This window comes from Rutilus rutilus, assembly GCF_951802725.1.
Source record: "Rutilus rutilus genome assembly, chromosome: 5".
Taxonomy (NCBI): domain Eukaryota; kingdom Metazoa; phylum Chordata; class Actinopteri; order Cypriniformes; family Leuciscidae; genus Rutilus; species Rutilus rutilus.
In genome coordinates this window covers 33,393,504-33,416,987 of record NC_140213.1, presented here as the reverse complement: position 1 = coordinate 33,416,987, position 23,484 = coordinate 33,393,504, and the positions used below count along the sequence as shown (strand labels likewise).

Below are 23,484 nucleotides of genomic sequence, written 5' to 3'. Positions count from 1 at the left end.
CGGGTTTTGAAACAGAGTTTTATGTGTTTATTCGGGCAACGAGTTATGATGTGGGTGCATTAGTATACAGTATGTGTAAAGCCCATGAAAAAACGCAAGGTTTTGGTGAAAGAAAGATGGTGAGAGGAAACTGTGTGCTGTGATGTGTCAGGTGATGTGCATATGGGCGCAAAGGGCCGAAACGGTGCTTAGAATCCTGATGTTAGGGAAGGAATGTGTGCAGGGGCGTTCGCCTGCATGTACGTGTGCACGGTCCTCTCACCCGCTCTCTCTACGCTTCTGGTCTGTGTCTCTGTAGCTTTATCAGTCTTTCCTGTCATCAGCTACATCTGCATCATGTCATCCCAGCGCTCCAGGGCCGAGTGTGTGTATAATTGTGCAGGTATCTGTATCCATCTTCGTCGTAGTGTGTATATATGAATGCAAAGCCCATCTTTTATGATCACAGATGCATATGTGCCACGTATGCATCTCATTAAGTGTTTAGGGTGTAGATGTTCCAGACTGAGGCGTGTGCTGGCGGCCTGCAGCTCAATGCTGGAGTTATCAGGCACCCCGCTGAAGACTGTCTCCTCTAATTAAACCCTCTCTGATCTCCAGCCTGTAGCTCCCACAACGCCCGTGGCTCTCTCCTTCACCTCTGCCGGAGGGTCAGGGAGCCAGAACTACTATTCCCAGCCATGAGTTCTGATCTCTGAACCTGGTTGGGATAAAAAGCGGGAATTCTAGGGACCTATGATTTACGTGATGTGGAAAACGTGGATGGAACTAAATCCAGTCATTAAAAACGTCATGGATGAATACATCAAAAGTAGGGTTGGACACCTAATTAAATCACGATATGGACTAGTCTGTGAATATTAAACCAAAAAAGACTATTTGAAGTCTGTATGTTCTGAGTATCTCTGTGTGAATGAATTGCATGGTTTCATCTACTGCATACAGCACAGTGGCTCATGGTGTATTCGATGTCTGCCATCTCTTTATATATGAGGACAATTGACATCTGCAGAGCTGCTCTGAGAGTCACTTCATGTGCATTTCACACAGAAACTCAAAGGTCTCCATGAGTAATGACAACCTGTCAAAATACAAGTTCGGTTTAATTAAGAAATTGTGACAGAAATATAGGCCTATTACTAATGTACAGTAGAATGTACTTTTCACAGTAATAATAATAATACAATTAATTACAACTTTATTTTTTAAGGAATAAATCTCAAATTTTCTTCCAGGTTTTAATTTTAGCAGTAAACATCTGTTGTTTAGCACTTTGTCTGCCAAAAATAGAAGTAGTATTAATAATAGTTTCATTTGTTTACACCTTAAAAGATTAAATGACACTTACTGTTTTATGCCTTCATTTGATTACCACTGTTTTTATAATAGATTTGTATTAATCATAAATCCAGCAAAAATAAAAAACAAAATTTCATTTCAAAAGACCACGTTTTTTTAAATCTGATGAATTAGACATGATTTTTTTTTATTAAAATCCAGAAAAAAATGGAATTTAAGAAAAATAAAACAAAATTAGAAAAAATCAAAATCAAATGCATTTCATATGGCCCTAAAAGTTTAATTTGTGTTAAACTTTAAATAAATTGATGTTAAATTGTGTACATTTCATGATTTTAATTAATTGGACATGCTTTTTTGATTACTAAATTATTACTATTACTATTACTATAACTAAATGTAAGTCCAGAAAAATCTAAATGGTAAAAAACAGAATCCAGAAAAATTACAACGGAAAAAATGGAATTTGTATAAAAAATAAAATAAAATAAAATGGAATTTGGAAAAAAAAATTGATTTTACATAGCCCCAGAATTCTCTGTCCTGAAACCCTCCAAAGATTGAGAAGTAGAGGGAAAGAAAGTTTGAAGGCTGACTGCCACAATGTGGCACAGGAAAGAATCCAGATTCTCAGTTTCCTTCAAATAAACGTATCGTTTTGTTCTTTTCTTTAGCCTGTTCCTTCAAATAAACCTCACTTCTCTGTGATTAGCCGCTCCGTAATTTGACTGGGGCTCTCCTGGGAGGATGAAGATGTTTGTTTTTGCTTGTCTGAATGTTTGGTTGGAGATTTTAACAGAGTGAGAATGATAAAACTTCCCATCACACGCACTAAAACAAACTCTGTCTGTCTCTCTGGAGTGTTAAAGTCGCTTCAGAAACAAAGCGCTGACAAGTACTTTCTGTCACTTTTACATAAGTATTGATAGGATTTTGCCTCATTAGAGAGATAGTGGAGGTATGGAGATAATGACAGGAAATTTTTGGGAAGAGAGAGAAAAAGGGGGCATGTGATCAAGACTCAAACCCACAACACTTGCATGAGCAAAATGTCAGCATGTGAATGTTTAGCATACAAAAATAGGATGTAAAAAGTGTATACAAATAAACGTAGTGTATAGCCTAAATAAGCGTTGATTTTTATATACAGCCAATAGAAAGACAGATTAGATGCACTAAATGTTTTTTCGCAATGACAAAGTTTAACAGCCATCAACAAATGTAAAACCTCCGCAAACAAATGAAGATGCTAATGAAAATATTTTGTATTGCCTTAAAGTTTGAAAGGTTGAATAAGATATTTTATTAAATTAAGGATCTTTGGATCAGTGTTATTTTAGTATTACTTTTACTGTATGAGTGTAGCAGGGTGAGGCTTAACCCTCGTTGCGATTGGCCAGTGTAATGCAAATCTGTGAACCTATTAGTGCCTGTTTTAGGAGAATAAAAAGAGGGTGGTTCGGTTGCTTGGGATGCGTCATCTTTGGTACCGCCTCTTGTGAACATTCTGCGTTGTGAATGAGGAATAGTATTTGCTACACCCTTTGGTTTTCCACCTGCTGTATACCGCCTGCTTACAATAGTTCCCAGTTTGTTGGCATGCAAGTAGCTGTGAACCTCTCTGGTTGAACTGCACATCCAAGAGTTCATGTAATTTAGTTTGGGGCTGAATGTTGTTAAAAAGTCAACAAAGTACAAATGAACAATATTATAACGATATTGTTGTATTAATATTAACAGATTAGCCTCATGAACCTTGAACTTTTCCGCATGTAACCCCTCCGGTCCCTACTTGCCCCGCTCCGAGGGGGACTCGAACTGGCATCTCCAGCCTGGGAGGTGGGTGCATTAACAAGGACGTTAAAGACCGCAGTCTTTACCGTCAGTCGCTAATGCGCCTCTTGAGATCAGGGGAGTGACGTTTACTTGCACAACTCTTACTAGCTGGCCTCCGTTACACTCAACCCCCTAAACCTCACTCCCATCCGGGTCACGACACCAATATAACCCCTTCGGTCCTATTTGCCCCGTTTCGAGCAAGACTCAAACCGACGCTAATAAGGACGCTAATGACCTCAGTCTCTAACGACAGTTGCTAGTGCGCCTCTTGAGATCAGGGGAGTGACGTTTACTTGCACAACTCTTACTAGCTGGCCTCTGTTACACTCAACCCCCTAAACCTCACTCCCATCCGGGTCACGACACCAATATAACCCCTTCGGGTCCTATTTGCCCCGTTTCGAGCAAGACTCAAACCGACGCTAATAAGGACGCTAATGACCTCAGTCACTAACGACAGTTGCTAGTGCGCCTCTTGAGATCAGGGGAGTGAGGTTTACCTCATTGCTCTTACGAGCTGCCCTCCGTTACACACACAGCAGTGAAAATGTAGGTCACATTCTTTATTCTCTGCCTCTCTAAACCACCAGATTTTTAACATTCCTTAAATGATAATACAATTCCATATGCGTTTAAGTATTTCTTTCCTTCCAACTGCAAACTGTGAATTTCAAGCAAGCTGAAAACCAGCCATCGTGTTATTAAACAGCCCTCCTAACAGAAATGTGCTCCTAAAAATTCACGGTGACGCACAGCATCTGGATCTTTTTACAATCAAAGATTTCAGATCTCAAACAAGACCAATGTTTTAGTGTCTTGAGATGTTAAATGCTTTAACTTGTTACCACTCTGACTGGTTTCAATTATCGCAGAAGTCTCTGCAGGACTCCACCATGTGCAGAAAACAGTAAGAGTGACAGTTGCAGACTACAGGGGTAGTTTCCAGTACAGTCTCTGGTGACAAACAACAGCACAACACTGGACACAATTCATCTGTGAGTCACTACAACACATTCCTCAGAAGACAAACAGGAACTCCTCAAAGCAATTTTTCTGGAATATAAGTCAGAAAGTGGACAGAAGGACAAAGCGACACCGGAGCATTTTCAGCGACCTCAGTCTGCTTCCGATACAATAAAATCCTTTAAAGACGCTGTGGTCACTGAGGCATCTCTGAAACTTTGTCGTCAACAACTGTGACTCATATTATGGTTTCAAAACATGTCAATGGTATTGTGTTTGTTCACCTTCTGTCTTTGAAAAACAAAAAAATAGTATATAAGATGTACCTGTGTTCCCTGACCCACTCTGATATAGGCACACACTGGGCTGAAGGCTCCAGTTCCACATGCTAACAGGTGGGTGCTGTTATAATGCTGCACCAGCTTAATGTAATTTGCACACTCCGGCTAAGAAAGAGGAACAAAAAGAAAGATAAATATAAAGAGAGGAAAAGAAAAGAAAAGGAGCTTTAAGAATGTTTTTTAACACATTTCATCAAACATTGTAACAGGATACCACTGTATCACATATACAGGATGTATAACAGATTTACCTTCTCTCTGCCCTGCATTAAACAATCCCCCACCTGCTCCTCAGAGCTCGCCCAGTGAATCTAAAACAGAGAGACAGGCAGATTGGTTCTGGTAATGTTCTGGCACAGAAATGCTCTTGCTCTACTTGACTAAATACTGTCACATATATTTTTGACCTGTGGTTGCATGAAAAATACAAGTTTAAACTTTCTTTATTCCTTCATTACAGGGTCATGGGTTTGATTCCCAGGGAACGCATGAACTGATAAAATGTCGTTTTGGATAAAGCGTCAATTTCGTAAATTCCAAGTCCACTACAGTTGAAGTATTACTCGTTACAACCGGCTAATTATAATCCTGGCTTTATTATAATTCTAAAACAGATTTTTCCAAGTCCACTAAATATATATATATATATACAGGTATATATATATATATATATATATATATATATATATATATATATATATATATATATATATATATATATATATATAAAAATTACATGACATGAAGACTCATAAAAATATATGCATATGGTCCATCCTCATGATGGCTGCCATACTGGGATCACATGATCAGCTGTATACTATTTACTTTATCTCAGTAAAGCTGACTTTACATTTCAGCAAATGACATATCGGTTGAAAACCAAAAATGTCATGCTTTTTACGTGATGCTGCATCCATGAAAATAAGTGCAAATATATTCAACTATAATTAACAGTTTCAGTGCAACAACGAGCACAAGGATTTGTGAATGTCCATGAATTGAAGGGGAGCAGATGGTTGCAATCCATCTATGGGTTCTATTTGTATGAGTGCTGATTTTATTTATTTAATAAGTATGTGTGTAGTTATGCTGAGACTTATTTAAAACAGACGTAAAATGACTTGCACAACTTACACTCAAGAGCCAAATGAGCTGATATACTGTACCACAACACACACAGATGACAATGCTGGACAGACATATTGCCCAAATCCTAAGAACATTGTAAATGCATGTACCTCTTTGTGAGGGGCAGTGATGCGCTCCAGATTTAGAGAGTACAGGATGTCTTTTCCACCGACGATTAGCCTTTCCTGGGTCTCATCCAGTAGCATACTGTAGTGTGGCAGACGCCCCTCTCCGGCCTGGAACAGCCACGTCCTGTTCAACTCCCATAAATCTAAAAACACAAACAATTAGAAAGTCCACATGATTTGCCACACCATCCAATTGCTCCAAACAATTTAATACTTTGGAATTTATTGGTGAAGCTGATTTAGTTCTGCCATCATTTCCTCAAAACGGACAAAAAAGCACAATAAAAGCACCATGTGCACAAGAATCCAAGAGGCAGATTGTTTTGTGTGAGAAAAAGGTATTTGTTATTCACTAACAATTGAGACACTTGCCCCAGCTCACAGGCCATTTTGTAAATTCATTATTTTCAATGAATTGGTTGATCCAGTTCACAAACCAGCCTGAATGATTTGAGGGTTTTCAGTATCTATAAGAGGATGTACACTACCGTTTAAAAGTTTGGGGTCGGGTAAGATGTTTAAATGTTTTTGAAAAAAGTCTCTTATGCTCACCAAGGCTGAATTTATTTGATTAAAAATACAATAAAACATCAAAATTGTAAAATACTATTACATTTTCAAATAACTGCTTTCTATTTTAATACATTTAAATAAGTAATTTATTCCTGTTATGACAAAGCTGAATTTTCAGCATCATTACTCCAGTCTTCAGAGTCACATGATCCTTCAGAAATCATTCTAATATGCTGATTTGGTGCTCAAGAAACATGTTTTATTATTATCAGTGTTGAAAACAGTTGTGCTGCTTAATATTTTGTGGAAACCACAATACCTTTTTTAAGGATTCGGATGAATCAAAGGAACTGTTCTTATTTAAAATAATTTTTTATAAAATTATAAACGTCTTTCTCTACCATAATTTTTTACCAATTTGTCCTCCTTGAATAAAAGTATTAATTTATTTTAGAGCTGCACGATTAATCGTTAAAAGATTGTGATCTCGATCTCGATTCAAGCACCCATGCAATCTTATTCCTAAATGACAGCGATTCGGCTCTATGACTAATAAACTTTTTGACAAGTATTATCAGAGTGAACATTCAGATCTGCGTTCTGACCTTTTTTACAGTCTATGGTTCTGACCAAGAGAGAGCAGTTGTCATGTATGAAACAGCCTCACAAACAGTCTTTTCAAACACACAGTATCAATATTTCTGTGTTACAATAATTCTTATTATCACAGAGGTACTGGGATAAAAGTTTATAGTTCGGATATAAACAATGGTGTCTATGGTAGTATTCAAAATAGAGTAAATCACCTTTTGAAAGTAACTTGGCACTTCAAATAAAGACTGTATTAATTACAGAATTACACCAGTAGGTGGCGACAAGTGACAGTTGATATTGATTTGTCATTGAATCATTCATTCAAGAGATTCTTTAAAAAACGGATTCATTCAGTAATCAAACAAGTTAAGTCTTTATGAGCGAGTCATTGAATCATTCATTCATTCAAATTATAAAAAAAATTTTTAACTAGACTGCAGCAATTAACATTTTGTCAGAACCTCTAATAAAAGTACGTTATTTTCTTTAGTTGTCTATTCAGAATCATGGGAGAATCGTGATCCCCAGTTAAAAAAAAATGAAAAGTCAATTCTCAATTTATCCAGAATCGTGCAACTTTCTGCCCCTTAAAGGGGTCATATAATGGTACATGCACTTTTACAAGTTGATTGTACTGAAATGTCTGTTGGCAGTGCCTGTACACAACCATCATAAAATAATAAAAATCCATCCAGTGGGTTTTTTTTTTATCTTCTTATATGTTTCCCCCTCTCCTGAATCAAGCTGTTCGATTTTGTGACGTCACAAAATCGACGCCCCTCCCACAATGGTTGAGTGACAGCAGTGTTTCAACACAGACCCGCCCTCGTGAGCGAGCTGTCAATCATAGCCCGCGCCAGCCGGCGCGTTCATTGCTGATAGCTGGAGCACTGAGTAGAATGGCGTCTAAGCGATTGTGGTGTTCTTGGGTGTAATAACGAACACAGCAGTCATGCTGATGTTCCTAAATCCGAACCGCTGAAGACGCAGTGGCTGAGTTTGTTTTCAAAGGGAATATTCCCCACGATCAACGTCAATGCTTTCATGTTTGCGCGAATCATTTCACCAGACTGCTTTACAAACGAGGGTCAGTAAAGCTGGTTTTACTAAGAAGCTGCTCCTGAAAAAAGGATCGGTACCAACTATTCGTGTTCCTGCTGCACCTCCAGAAGAAGAAGTGAGTGAGTGTAACGTTTTATTAACCTTTATATTAATCTTTATATTAATCTTTGCAAATCGCTTGCTGCACGCTTCACGATGAATGCGGTTTACACTCAGGGTACATTACGGCATGTTTTCTATGTATGACGTTCTCAATATAATTCATAATCCCATGTTTATAATAAACAACGCGTTATGGTTATTGTGTTATTGTGTTAGAAACGTTGTACGCACAGAACAGAGGGGCGGGGTGAGCAAAGCTCATTATCATTTAAAGACACATGCACTTAAACGGCGTGCTGAAAACAGAGCTGTTTTTGACCAGGTAAAATTAGTGTTTTCTTACAATACTAATGAGAATTTTTAATTAAAGTATATTACAAACTTTTAATTTAGACCCTAAAGAATCATATTAGCTTGTACAAAAATGACATTATATGACCCCTTTAAATTTGAACTACAGCGCATGACTCCTATCTCTCGGCTATGATGCATTTCTTTTCACCACAGAGTGAAGTCAGGCAGCTGGAACAGGATTAAACAGACCACATATATGACCAAAATTAGACAAAGATGCACTGCTTCAGTGAATCGTGATATGAGAGAAATTGGATTATATGATTAATCAAAGTATGCAGTGTCAATGACTTATGACAGATTTTCTGAGTGCGTTTGCGTGTGTGTTGGGTTGCTCCATAGGGAGTTGCCCTCGTAATGGTCTTGACCTTCTGATTTATTCAGCGTGTGTGAGTTGGCCCTCCAGTCATACACACCCAATGACAAAATGTGTTTTTCATTTTAAATGCTCTCTGGTTGCTTTAAACTGCAAAATGGCAGCCTCCCAACACACATGCAGATGCAGGCAGATCCATCGATACACACACACATATACCATTGGATGCTGGTTGAGTACAATGACACATTGACAATAAATAAATTAATAAATAAATAAATCGTTTTGTTTTTTTAAAGATAAATATATTAAAAGGAACAATTCAGCAGAAAATGATTCATTCTACCATTGTTTACTCGTTTTAAATGTAATTTCCAAACCCCTATAACATTCTTGCTTTCATAAAATGTGTATTTTTCGGGAAGATCTTGCCCACTCTTTTTAATATAATGAAAGCATTCAAGGACTAAGGCTGTCATCTCCAAAAAGCACAATAAAAGAATCATGAAGCCATTATGAAACATACTGAAATTGAAGTAGTTAATACTGTAGCTCACTGGAAGGGAAGATCACCATTGAATGATGATTTCAATTTTACGGTTTTCATCACACAAAGCTATAATATCACTTCAGAAGAGTATACAGTTTGAGTCATATGCACTGCTTTTTGTATCATTTTAGAAGCTTAAAAACTTCAGCCTCCATTGTAATTACATTTCACCAACATTTCTCCTTTTGTGTTCCACAGAAGAAAGAAGAGGGGGAGTCCATTCTCAATTTTGCATATACTAATTCTTTAAAAGAGCCACTTAGAAAGTTGAAGGGCAAAAGTATGTATGAAAAGAAGATAAAGGAACCAGACAGACAGATAAGGGATAAAACTGGATTACTGAAATGATAGCGAGAGATATAAACAGACAAGAAAGTGGAAAGAGACAGACAAGGTCAAAAACAGACATTTAAAGTGGCAGACTTTGATCAAATTTTAGTGTCTGAGAACAGCTCTTCTGAAAGACGTTCAATGTGTCTTTAATTAGGTTTATGAGTCTTTCAGTTAATAGAAATGCCTTGGGATATACATATAAACAAAAAAACACTAACACCCACAGTTTTCGAGTTCATTTGAAAGTCAATCTAATACTTCACCCTGTGGTTTTGCAGATACAGTGGGGTCTAAAAGTCAGGAATAATTTCCAGTTAGGGAACTGGAAATTATTCCTGACTTTTAGACTCCATTGCATCTGCAAAACAGCAGAGTGAAGCATTAGTATATCTATATACACTGTATATACTCTTATTAATTCAAGGTCACTGCCCTATTGATGTTTATGTGACCTGTCGTTTTATTTTATTTATGTTCATTGAAATGAATTCCACTAGGCCTCTTTCATTCGATTTGATTATGAGCTTCTTTCTCATTCTAAATCTATGCGTTTGGCCTCTTCTTCATGAAGATAAACGAGAAAGATAAAAGAAATAAATAAAACCAGACTTAGCTCATGATTTTACTGGGCCCTCTAAGTGATGTTTCACGGGGAGGGATCGTCCATTCTTTTAAATATTTATTTAATATATTGCACTTATTAGTGGGAACCACAATGAAAAGCCATAAGGCATCATAATGTTTATAAAGAGACCTTGTATCTTGAACAAACAGCAAATGTCCCAACACAGGCCAAAAATAATAATCCTGAATGCCCCCAGAGGCAACGAGAATTTTAACCCCTCACCATTACTAACTCAGTACCCTTGACCGGGCAAGGGTCGTACTATTAGACTCTTCAGTGGAGGCGTAGGGGAGGAAATCAGGTGAAAAGAGAACCATTCAACTGGTATTATAAATTAAAAACATGAGTAATGTACTCCTAATATACTCAATATGAGCAAATGTGGTTATGATACTGAGTAACTTAGCATTTTAGACACAATATTGCCTATTACGTGCAATTCACACCGAGGACAATAACCATATAGTTTTAATGATTATTCTGATTATATGAGAATAGTGATGACCACACCACAGCTATTATGATAACAGAAGAACGGTATCATTGGAATCACTGATTTCCAGCTGATGAACGTATATAAAAATCAAGGTTCTACACAGAACATTTTCTTCTAAGATTGGAGTTTTGGCTTTAGATGATGACAATTGATTTTTTCTTTATGAGTGAGTATGAAACCTTCACTCAACCAATTAGTTCAAAACACAGATTACTTCAGGAACAAAACAAGTGACTGTCCTTTTAAGTGAGTCATTGAATTATTCATGCAACCAATTCATTAAAAAACTGTTCATTCAGGACACACAAAGCTTTGACTTTATTTGGAACCGTTTTTGTTGATGGAGCAAAAAAGACCAAATAAAGGCCCGTTCACACCAATAACGATAACTATAAAGATATCTATAACATTAACTATATAGTGTCCACACCAATCCATGATAACATTCTGTTCATAATAAAAGCGCGCTGTAGTTATGTCATCTACCAGTTTAAATGCCCGAGGTCTCGAAAAGATTCTGATTGGCTGTTCAAGGGATCTGTCTTGATCGGCCAATCACATTTAAGTAAAATAACTAATTGTTAAACAATAATGTTTGTTTATATGTTTTCGACAGGCAACATATTTATCCATTCAGAATTTCAGATTGTAAGTAAAAGTACATTTTAATAGGTGCCCCTATGCTTTTAAGACAGGAACTGACTGCATTTCAGGAAACATTGTCAATCCCATTCTCAGACCTGTCAGCTAATAAAATTGAAAAAGCGGTTATTGAAAGGGAAATGACCCAAACCCTCTCTAATCCATATTCCCATGTGCTGAACAGGCTGCATTTCCCCGTAAGCTAAACTAAAGACCTGTTTCCTCTGCCTCAGGCATCTGAACCTTAGCCGGGGTGAGCAGGTCTAAGGAAGTGACGGTTCTCCCTAAAGAGGGCTGAAGATTCCAGATTTAAAGAGAGCTGATAGGCTGATTGCGGATGTGCACGTCTACTCCCTTTGCTGAGGGACTATCGGCTATCAGCGATAGGGAAGTGCTTTCATCCTGGAAACAAAAAGAGCTTCCTTCTTTCATCTGTCACTGTGAGTTCTCCATCTTTTGTCTAACTGGAAAGGTCATTATGTAGACCTCCAGATGGATGAACTTTTCATAAATCATATTTTTCTCACTGTAGTATAAAGTAAGCTTGTTTGTATGAACAGTAGTCCATTTTATTTCAATCAACAAAACTTTAGAAGAGGCAGTAAGCCAAAACTAATTACTATAAAAGATCTGATTCTGAGCAGAGAAGACTGAGAGACTTTGTTTAAGAGAGACTCTGTCCTCTAACACAGCATATTGACTGTGTTAACCTGTTAACCCTAGTAATTATCGTAAGGGTTATCCTGTATTTGGGAATATGATCTTCACCTTCTTCCAGACAGACTGCATGTCTGGGTTAGGCTACATATTATTCACAAGTACAGCTCTGTATAATGGAATTAGTGCACTCAATATTTACAGCGTACAAATTAAAGTAATAAAATAAAAAAAAAATCAACAAAATCAATGAGAAATCCAAACACTTCCCTTTATTACAATAAATCCATACATGTTGAACTGTAGTTTAAATTCCCTAGCTCACATCAAATAAAATAAAATTATATAAATACAAAACAATGATAATGTAGATCCCCCCCTCAAAATTATTATATATACACATCCATATTAGCATTATTAAATTACAATAATAAAAATGTGGAAATGTGCTTAATTATCACGGAAATAATCACAAAAAAAATCTAAAATTTACAAAAAAGTAAATGGCCGTAATTGTTGTGTTTCCCCATTTGTACCGAATGTATATTATACATATTATACTATACAAGACCATATTGAGACAGAAGCATACAAACCTAAATGTTTGCAGCCAGAACATAATCCAATACACCACCCTTGAAATATTTCTCCCTGAAAAAAACTCGACAGCTTGGTAAACATTTGTCTCTTCTGATCTGGAATGGCGAAGGTTTTTGGTTTAGATATGAAGCCCAGAGGGGTTTGCTTCTTGTGGGCGGGCTGGCAGGGAGATGTCCCTGATCTGGGGCCACATTTCGGTGTGGCCTTGTAGAGGTGGTGCAAACTGGGGCCTCAAATAACATTAAAAGGGTTCTGACTGCATTGTGTATTATGTATGTATGATTTGCTCTGACTCATGTTATTTGTACTTTCAACCTATTCTAAATTGCAGCTGTCATACATCAATGAACCAGTACAGAGGAAGTGAAGCTGTCTAACATCAACCTGCCCCTCCCTCAACAAACTCTACAGGAGACTGAAAACATAAAAGCACGAGGAAATAGGAGTGAAGCAAGCATATATATAAATGCGCACACACACAATTATATATAACTTTATAGATAACGTTTCATTCCAATGACACAACATATTGACCAAAAACTGCAGGTACAAATTTAGATTTATTTTACATACGTCTTCTCACAAAATGTGTTTATTTGTTCACAAATATAGCATTACATCTAGACTTTTTATCAGTTATTATATTATGGAAAATATCCAAGATAATTCCATAGTCTCAGTTCATCTCTATGATGAAACAATGGCTCTTTAGAGATACGGCACATTGCAAATAAGTGTTTTGTCTGTGTTTTATAGCAAGTAGGTCGAGATTAAAGCATTTACCAAAGCATTTAAAGCAACAGTGGTACATTCATTTGAAAGAGACTCCACATTTAGATGCAACACTCAGTTAAGGGTGAAGATATGAGATGGGGAGAACTTAGATAAAGACTATTTCCATAAACATTCTCAGTGATGCTTGGGGCGAAACATGAGCGAGCAGCCAAACTGACATACCCTTGTGCAGAAGCTTTCAGTTATGCTAAGAATCTGAATTTTGGGGGGATTGAGTGTGATATCAAACATTAGCTCTGTAAAAAAAAAAAAAAAAAAACTGTAACCCATGTGTAACATGTGTGTGTACTGTATGTGTGGTGTGATGGGGTGGTGTGTGTGTGTGTGTGTGTGTGTGTGTGTGTGTGGGGGGGGGGGGGGGGGGGGGGGTCTGCTCCCCCTTTCATGGGCCAAGGTCTTTCTGACCTATCAATCAAGTTAACAGAGACAGACAGGTATTTTGATTTCAAACATCAGCGCTGACTGAAACAACATGCTACTGCCAATTTCACAGTAGCTACCTGCTAGGACACAATGTGTAGATACATGGCAAATTACCAAATGTACAAACACAAAAAGTGTCAATCATTCAGGAGGTGGAGCTAGAGAGACAGAGGTCAGGTCCTGCTGATGGAACATGCTGTGGATTGCATGAGTTTCGAGACTCATGGAAGCATTGCTATATATATATTGCTCATCATGTGTTATTTTGTGGTGACTGATTGATTTCAATAGCATTCTGTTAGTTTAAATTAATTCCTCATACTGCATTCATGTTTGCCAAAAAAAGAGCCATTTATAAAAACATGAACTCAACTTTGTGGAACTGGACATTTCTTGAAGGGCAACTGTGTTCAGGGAACATTTGCTGTCCATGCAGTATACATGCTCAATAGTATCATGCTTGTATTATTATTACCTTTTACAAGGTTTAATTTTAGGACATTTTGAACACACATAAAAAAAATAAAAATAAAAAAATAAAAAAATAAAAACTTACAAATAATAATAATTTAGAAAATCTACTAGGTGAATCAGCCTTGGTTCTTATATGTGATTATAACAAACCCCTCTCAGCATTTTACAGGAAACTCCCAACTCATCATATTATATTTATGAGCTTTTTCACCTTTCAACCTCAAACGTCTGAATGTTGAATAAAGATATTATTTCAGTTCAATGTCTTGGCATGTACAGAAATAAAAACACATTTTAAGTGGTATCCTTTGAAAACGGACTGAGGGGATTTCCATGGTTTTATTCCCTATAATTTCCTCCCACCTGGAATAACTGCTCACGTTTAAGGGATGAAAAAGTCTCAAAACACAAGTGTTGGATAAAGTAAGGCCTATCGCACACTCACTTCATGGAAAAAAAACAGCCTTTCAACACCCAAAGCCGATGGGATGGAAATATGCCAAAGATTTGAGTTCATAAAACATTTTTCTCATATTTTACCTTGACGGAGCCTTGAACAGTATGAAAGAGAAATACGTTGTAAGAGCAATTTACTACTCACTTATTTAACTAACAATAAACCTTGACATTTATGCATCATAATTCCTGGACTGTCAGTCAGAGTAGATTAAACGTGAATAACTACATCTCTAGAGTAATGTCACATCATTATTCACTTACAAGTATAAGACGATTAGCTACTCAAACATCCTCCCACAAGAACTGCCACGAATACCTCAAGAGACAAGTCTGTAGAGAAATACTGGGTATCAAAAAAATGATTCAAACCATTTTCTACCAAAGTTCAGAAGTATTAAACCATATCGACCCAATGGTTAGTTTGAAATCTCTCCAAGATGAGAGAAAAATACACGAATCTTTACAAATCCATTGTGTTGTGTAAACTGTCTGTGCATGATGTCACCTCTAAAATGAATGCCACATGGACACAAAGCAAATGAATCAATGCAAAGATCATTAGCTGAAGGTAGAGGACAGAGAACATCTAAAAGAAAACCATAAACTGCCTTCACTGGAGTACAAGTAAATCAAATAGGACATCACATAGACCGCTATCCTTCAATGCTTGGATCTTTTATGAAATGTCAGGCTATTGTTTTATTGGAAGCGGTTGTTCGGGTTGTTTGATGTAGAAACAAGCTGATTGATGGATACATTGTGAATTACCTGACCTTGGAGATCTTTTATTGACCAGAGAACAATGTGCATTCATTGAAGCCACTGTAAGTCAAGGAAACCCTTGTTTTAGGGGGCCGATTGTGGGTCTGCTGTCCTGTGCTGATTATACTGACTGTGAAGTTTATTAAAAAACAGGATTTCTTCCTTCCCGTCTTGCTGTCTCTGAAGAACCCGTCTCCATGACGACCTTTCAGATGCCTTATTTCAAAGGAAATTATGGGTTTATTGTGTAAACAGACCTTTCGGGACTGTCAGGGGAAACACAGTGAGAGGTAGGAAGAGGCAGGAACAGACCAAAGTAGGAACAAACTCTCCCAAGAACATCATTAATTACGCAATGACCTGCGGGCTGGCTAATCACATGCAGCACTATCTGGAGACATGGACTGGGTGATGAAACAACAGGAGGTTTGCTTGTATAAGTCCTTCTCCTTTCATGTGCTGTGGACTCAAAGCTAAACTTGTTCTTTAGAATGACATGGTCATTACAGCTGGAGTTAAATGTTTCACACTGCATAGAATTTTGCATAGTTTCAGATGGCATATTTTTTTTAGCAGTATTGAATTTACACTTTCATTCTAATGCATTTGATCCAAATCAAAATCAGATCACACTTACTCAAATGCAAATATGTCCTATAAATATGCACTTACATGTTACCATTATATTTCCATCATCTACCAAAAAATAAAAAGATTCAAATGCTTTACGTCAGATCTTCTAGAGATCCATTACCATTCCCTATAAATAAAATGATGGTAATGGGGACTAGAAGTAGAGAAAATGATTTAAAGTGTTCTATTTGGGGAGATACATTAAAAAAGCTGTCATCATTTACTGACTCTAACGTTGTTCCAAACCTGCATTACTTTATTCTATGGCCTTTTTGAATAAGGCCCAATGTTGTTTTGACCCTAATGCTACTCAAAATGTCTTTCTGTGTTATAGAAAGAAAGCCATTCAGTTTTGGAACGACATGAAGGTGAGTGAATGCTAGAATTTTCAGATTTGGGTGAACTATCCCTTTAAATGTGGTTTGCTGCATGCCTGATTCATGTTGTTTCTAGATTATTGTGCATCACATGCATTTGTTTTAAATAATTGCAGAAAGCATCATTGTCCAAAAAAATTAACTAATCACAAAAACCCAAATTTCAATGTTTTTGGCCCTGGCACAAAATTACCTATCATTTCGCTAATCATATCATGAGCACATCAAAATGTGAATGAGTACTATCATTCAGTAATCATTCTGACTGGATTATAAGAGCAGAATGATTGCTATAAAAGAAGGGAAGAAGTACTTCCCATCATTGTTTTCTTGTGTTAGGAATGGATACCTCCAAAGAAAGACAAGCCTCACATGGAAATCGCTGCAAAGAATATTGCACCTGAAAGAACCATTTACTGGATCATCAAGAAATTCAAGGAGAGAACTTGAACTGCAGTGAAGAAGGCTTCAGGACATCCCAGAGTGTCCAGCAAGCACCAGGACCATCTCTTCCTGAGGAGTCTGCTATGGAATCATGTCTTCATCAGTGCAAAGCTTGCTCAATATTGGTAGCGGGTGGGTGTGAGTGAATCTGCACACACAGTGAGGCAAAGACTTTTGGACAATGGCATGGTGAAAAGGGCAGCAAAGAAGCGACTTCTCTCCAAGAAAAACCCAAAGGACAGACTGAAATTCTGCAGGAAGTACAAAGATCGGACAGCAAAAGACTGCTGCAAAGTTATTTTATCTGATGAAGCCCCCTTCCAACTGTTTGAGACATCTCGAAAATCGATTGTCCGGAGAAAAGGTGAACCCTACCATGAGTTCTGTGTCATGCCAACAGTGAAGCATCCATGTGTGGGGTTGCTGTTCATCCAAGGGAGTGGGCTCTCTCACAGTTTTGCCCAAAAACACTACCATGAATAAAGAATGGTATCAAAACGTTCTGCAAGAGCAACTTCTGCTCATGGTCCAGGAGCAATTTGGTAATGATCCGTGCATTTTCTAGTATGATTGAGCACCATGTCACAAGGCAAAAGTGATAATGAAGTGGCTCAGAGATCATTGCATTAAAATTTTGGATCCATGGCCAGGAAACTCCCTGTATGTTAATCCCATTAAGAACCTGTGGTCAATCCTCAAGTCCACAAATTGTGATCAACTCCAAGCATTAATAGGGCAAGAATGGATCACCATCAGTCAGGATTTGGCCCAGAAGTTGATATCCAGCATGCCAGAGCGAGTTGCAGAGGTTATGAAGAAGAAGGGTCAAGACCGTAAATATTGTCTCTTTGCATACATTGAATGTGAATGCCAATAAAAGCCTTTAAAACTTATGAAATGCTTGTTTTCTAGTATACCATAGAAACATGTAGAAATATAATCTACAAATACTGAATCAGCGAACTTTGCGAGAAACAAAATTTATACCACTACCAAAACTTCTGGCCATGACTGTAATGTCATGGTCAGAATGAAAACATTCACATGAAATAATGTGTAATGGTAAAATATTACATCTAAATGTTAAAAAAAGTCTGTGGGGGACTGAAATGCCTCTATTCAACGAAAAGAAAATAACCCTTGGTAAACTCTTTTAAAGTCATCTGAAACATAGATGAGATTTGTTGCACTGAGGTAGGTTTAAAATTACAGCAGAGACTCGAGCAGCACGTTAGTGATTATGATCCAAGCCTAAATGCAACATGAGCTGGCTAATGGGCTGTTATACTGTCAATTTAAAAAAGAATATAAAAATTAAACACAGACCTTGGTCTTCCTCACTAAGAGCCAAAAGCTCTGTAAAACAAATCCCAAGGCTGAATTCAAAACTTAAAGATAATGTTCTCCAGTGAAGGGTGATGAAAAACCGATTTATAGTGCTCAAACTGTGATTAGTCATTTGATGACTGACTGACGATGGAAAAGCTACTATAGCTTGTTATTATAGACCATATAACAAGGCGAAACTAAAGTATGCTACCTATTTGACTGTACTGAAGTGTCAGAGAGCTCAAAATATGTCTCTTTTCTCACATTCATATTGATGTAGGGGGTAACCATGTTATATGTTTGGATTGTTTCAACAAACCTCATAAAACGTTCACGAACATCCATTTACGTGATGATAGCTGGGACTAACTGGAGGTCCATGGGGATTTGTATGTTTGAATGGCTATAGATTCAGGATAAGAAACTGACACTCTTTATAAGTAGCTGGGACAAGGGCTAAAAGCTCTGGAGAGCTTTTGGGGGGCTCCTTGTTGAAATTTTGCAAGGGGTAACTGTTCAGTAATACCATTCTGAAACCAGCAAGGTTTATTTATACAAGTTAATGCACGAAACTCAAACTCTGTCTTAACAGCGTGACATCACCCCAAACTGGGGTCGGACACTCCAAAACCAGTTGGAAGTGTTTTGAAATAATGTTTAGAGTAGATTGAAACTGAATTCACTCTCGAATAAATATACAACTCTTGCAGATCATGTGCTCAGCATGTTGCCCCTTGGACCCTGCGGTAGTGAAGGATGTACAGTCGCACCACTAAATAATTCAGCCTCGCTATTCGATACTCTCAAAAATACCTGCATATTATCAAGATGCCTGTCAGGCTCAGAATGCACAGTTGGGATGTTGCTTAAGAAATGCGGTTGGCAATTTTCATGTCTGAAATTTTTCCCTCATAAACAAACAACAGTGCCAAGTTGCAGCTCCTACTAATTACGCCAATTTCAACAGCAGTCCCTTAACTCTCACTTTAGATGTTTTACCCTCCTTACACCATAAAAGCCACTTAAAAATAAATATCAAATATGTGCACCCACCTACACGATTCCACCCAAACACCTACAAACCAGTTGAACGTGTTGATGATTCAGCTGTTAGACAATGAAGCCAAAACATTTCAAGGCGATGAATGTACGTTTATTTTGAAATAAGCTTCCTTTACATGTAATTAGCATTTGCTGTAGTTATTTTTCATTTCTTTAAGCAAAGCCTAACCAAATGATAGCATGCAGAGCAGCAGTTTAAAACTGTGTGCTTAAACAAATTTGAATTTGTAATTCCCATTTGGACTGTATTTTCCACTTGGTTAGCTTCACACAACTCTGGAAATCACAGGAATATAATCAATTCAGTCTTCAAATTGTGTTATTTTATTAGTGTCAAGCCCTAAACGAGGGTTAATATGCTTACCAAAATACATTTAGAAGCTTGAAGAAAATCCCACTGAAACTTTCCTGCCTACACAACTGAAAATGTATTTAAGAAAATGAGCACTTTGCAGCTTTGTAGCTTTTCAGTGCATCAAACTCAAATGTAACATCCAGGACCACATGTTCTAGTCAAGTCGGAAACAAAGGAGCATTCAGAAAATCCACAGAGGAGACAAACTCAAGCTCTATGGAAATGAATAAGCATGTCAAATATGTTTACCCAAGCACACAAACACTGGTTGCTACAAGCAATGCCTGACTAGGAAAATTCACAAGTCCACAAGCACTACCTTTGAAAAATGTGCCATCGTAACAATGACAATACCACGTAACTTTGTGGTATTAGCAACCGTTGACAATAGAGATTAAAGTGACAGAAAAGAGCTTATTTTGCTTGCTATTGCAAAACTGGTATTTCTTATTATTTTAATGTTTTGTCATGATTATAAGTACACATGTTTGTAGCGCAAATAGTTTGCTGTACTTTGTTACTCTTCTTGTTATTTACCAACATCTATTACCTATTTAGGCTCTGTGGACTAAAAAAAAACTGTGGCTCAGATTATATTTTGTTCAATTATTAAATTAAGGGTCTAATAAATTGGACAAGCACCGTTTCTGGTAGGGAAAAAAAGATCTCACTTAGCACATAACTGACAGATTAGTTGGACAAGCACTGTTTCTGGTATAGGCAAAAAAGATCAGCACATAACATGCTGACAGATTAGGCCAGGATTAAATTAAATCAACTCCTGGTTTTGATTCCAGATCTTAAAAATTTAGGAAGAGAAACCCAATGGGTTTAACCAGAAATCAACCTCCTGTGAATGCCTCCAAGGTCTAAAAAAATGCCTTGAATACCTCTGAGGTCTTCGTTTTATTCAAATTTTAAAGTTGATACATGTTTTTCATTCCATAATGATAGGATACAAGAAAAAAAAGCTTCTTTATCAGTCTAGACACGCAGAGCACACCAAAAGAATGACAGAAAACACAAGAATGAACAATCTTAAAATATACTTGAAGGGTAGTTCACCCAAAAATTATCATCATTTAGTCATCCTCAAGTTGTTCCAAACCTTTATGAATTTCTTTTTTCTGCTGATCAAAAGATATTTTGAAGAATGTCAGTAACCAAACAGCTGATTGTCCCCATTGACTTTTTTTTCTTTTTTTCTTTTTTTCCTTTTTTTTTTTAGTCACCGACATTCTTCAAAATATCTTTTTTGTGTCCAGCAGAAGAAAGAAATTCATACAGGTTTAGAACAACTTAAGGTTGAGTAAATGATGACAGAATTTTGGGGTGAACTATCCCTTTAAATATATTTATATAAACTATATCAACCTGACTATAATGAAAGTGATTTCAGGTCAGATCAGGTAGAAATAGCTCTATAATGTAAACAGTTTCTCTATTTTTTCTATCAAATCAACATTTAAATCAAACCAAAAAAAAAAAAAAAGAAGAAGAAGAAAAGAAAACAAGGCACAGGGAGAATGAGAGGCTATAAGAGGATTGGGAAAGAAATTCCAAATTTTATCTTTGCCTGGGGACATTTGCCTCTGGAGCCTGCCGGTTTCTTCGCCACACGTCAATCACAATTTGCTTGAGTTTGCCAGAAGCTACGCACACAACTCACTGAATATGACAGTCAAAATAATATTATGACAAATCTGATAAGAAAAGCCACTCAGACACACCTCTAAAAGGTCTAAAAACTGTCAGTGACTTTCTCAAAGGAAAAGGTGTCAAAGGAAAAGTGTTGTTTCCATGATTTTACAGTTAGCTTAGACGGAATTGGTTTGATTTACCGCAAACTGAAATTCCACATGGACTCTCAACCATGACCAACGCTGGGGTGTGGATTTTTATATGACACAGTTTCCACAGCATTTTGCTCAAAGAGCAAGACTGAGAGAGGAATGGACAATTTGCTTCGGGCTAGGATATTCATCTACAAAAGGATGCCCCTATTTATCTCTGGATTTCATTGTAAACATGCCAATTCGAGACCAGCATAGTAAAAAGAACAGTTGACATTCCTTCACTGAACCGCTTAAGGTGACAGAAAACCACATTGTAGAAGCTCAACCACCATAACGGTGAGGAAAAACAAATAAAAGAGACTCCAGATGTATTAAAGGCAGTGCAAGTGACTTTATCCAAATAATCTACATGTCCATAATCCACTGTGCATTAGACTTAATAAAAGAAAAAAAAGAGAAAATAATAAAAACTGTTCTCATGAGAAATCAATTTATTATTTTAAGGTATTATATATTACGTTTTGGCAAATTGGTGGCAAATTTGTATGAATTTGCACGATTTTAATCGAGATTTTCAGAAGAAAAACTAAGCATGAAGGTTCACCCCTAAACCTATCAGTGGGGAAAGAAGATTGTACGAAAGAAACTGTGCAAATGAGATTGAATGAGATTGTAGGAAATCATATAAATCCATGACCAATTATCCAAAATGTAAAATAGTTATGAATTACGGTTCATAAGTGTGGTGTAATAATTAAAATAAGTATAATATTTATACATAATTTATAATAAATTGTATGCATTTATTTATAATATATATATAAAAAAGTTTCAAATAAATGTAGCTATTTCTTTATGGCAATTGTACATTTTAAATGTGGGGGAAAATGGTAAATTAGTCCAAAGTTCAACATGAACTAACCTGTAAAAAGTAAGAGCTCTATTTGGATGTTCATCTAAAAACATTTGTCTAAAATTATGACCAATAATTAGTTTCAGATTTCATTTAAGTGAACTTCATGTGCAAGCACTGCACACACACACACACAAACACACACTCTCACACACTCTCACACACACACACACACACACACACACACACACACACACACACACACACACACACACCTGTTGCCTTACCTTTGTGAGATAGTCGTAATCTTGGATACACACTCTTTGCTGATTGAGTTGCCGAGCTGATCCATAGTGTCATGCAAAGCATGAAGGTCCACACACCCCATGCCATCCTCACACACTCCTCTTAAAAGTCTCACTCTGACTCCTTATGATCCACCACGAGCAGCCTCCATCCGCTGACAGACTGAATTGCCGGTTAAAGAAGAAAACTAGTAAGCTGTCATCAGAGAATTGTGATGAAACTCACTTCATTGATGTTTAGGGTGTGTGAGTGTGGCTTTGAGATGCTTCTGTGGATTCCAGTGTGAAGAAAAGTGTCTAAACCGAGTGCAAGGCTGTGACTCAATCCTGGCTGACTGTTCCTGTCACTCTTACCACAGCCGATGGATTCCTCAAACTCATAGCCCTATGTGTGTGAGTATGAGTGTGTCAGACATCAAGCACGCTGATCTTGGAGAGCCTCCACCTCCTCCTCCTCTAATGAGAAGAAGCCTCTTCTTTCTCTCTCTCTCTCTCGGCTCTGTGAAATACTGCCCTTCCACGTGCCAGCCCTCTCTCCCTTCCTGACTGCTTCAACTCCCCTGCCGCACATATGGACAACAGCCAAACACTCCGCTCCACTCACATCCACCCCCACCTCTTCTCTTTCACTCTCTCCTTCTGTTTCTCTCTCACTCTGTTGGTTCCACCCTTGTGCTATCCTCTATTTATGATGTACTTCTGTTCTCATCTCAGAGGACATGTTTAAAAGCACATGAAAATGATGCTTACTATTAGAATTTGGTTATTGCAACTGCAATTGCCATAACCAGAATAAGTCACTTTTTATGAATTAGACAGCTGGCAAATTTATTATCGATCAGAATATTGTTTTATATCATTTTTCAGAATAT

At 37.2% G+C, this 23,484-nt stretch overlaps 1 protein-coding gene across 2 annotated transcripts in view; it reads right to left on the bottom strand.

The window, feature by feature from the left end:
* sema3e (sema domain, immunoglobulin domain (Ig), short basic domain, secreted, (semaphorin) 3E) overlaps nt 1-23,110 on the bottom strand; it is a 43,251-nt gene extending 20,141 nt beyond the window's left edge. For both annotated transcript variants that reach the window (XM_084409680.1, XM_084409681.1), the window contains exons 1-4: nt 22,595-23,110; nt 5,684-5,844; nt 4,694-4,753; nt 4,428-4,547 (exon numbers count right to left, since the gene is read on the bottom strand). In XM_084409680.1, the coding sequence (XP_084265806.1) occupies nt 4,428-4,547; nt 4,694-4,753; nt 5,684-5,844; nt 22,595-22,700 (447 nt within the window). In that variant the 5' untranslated portion in view covers nt 22,701-23,110. The remainder of the gene's footprint in view (nt 1-4,427; nt 4,548-4,693; nt 4,754-5,683; nt 5,845-22,594) is intronic.
* Between the last annotated feature and the right edge of the window lie 374 nt (nt 23,111-23,484).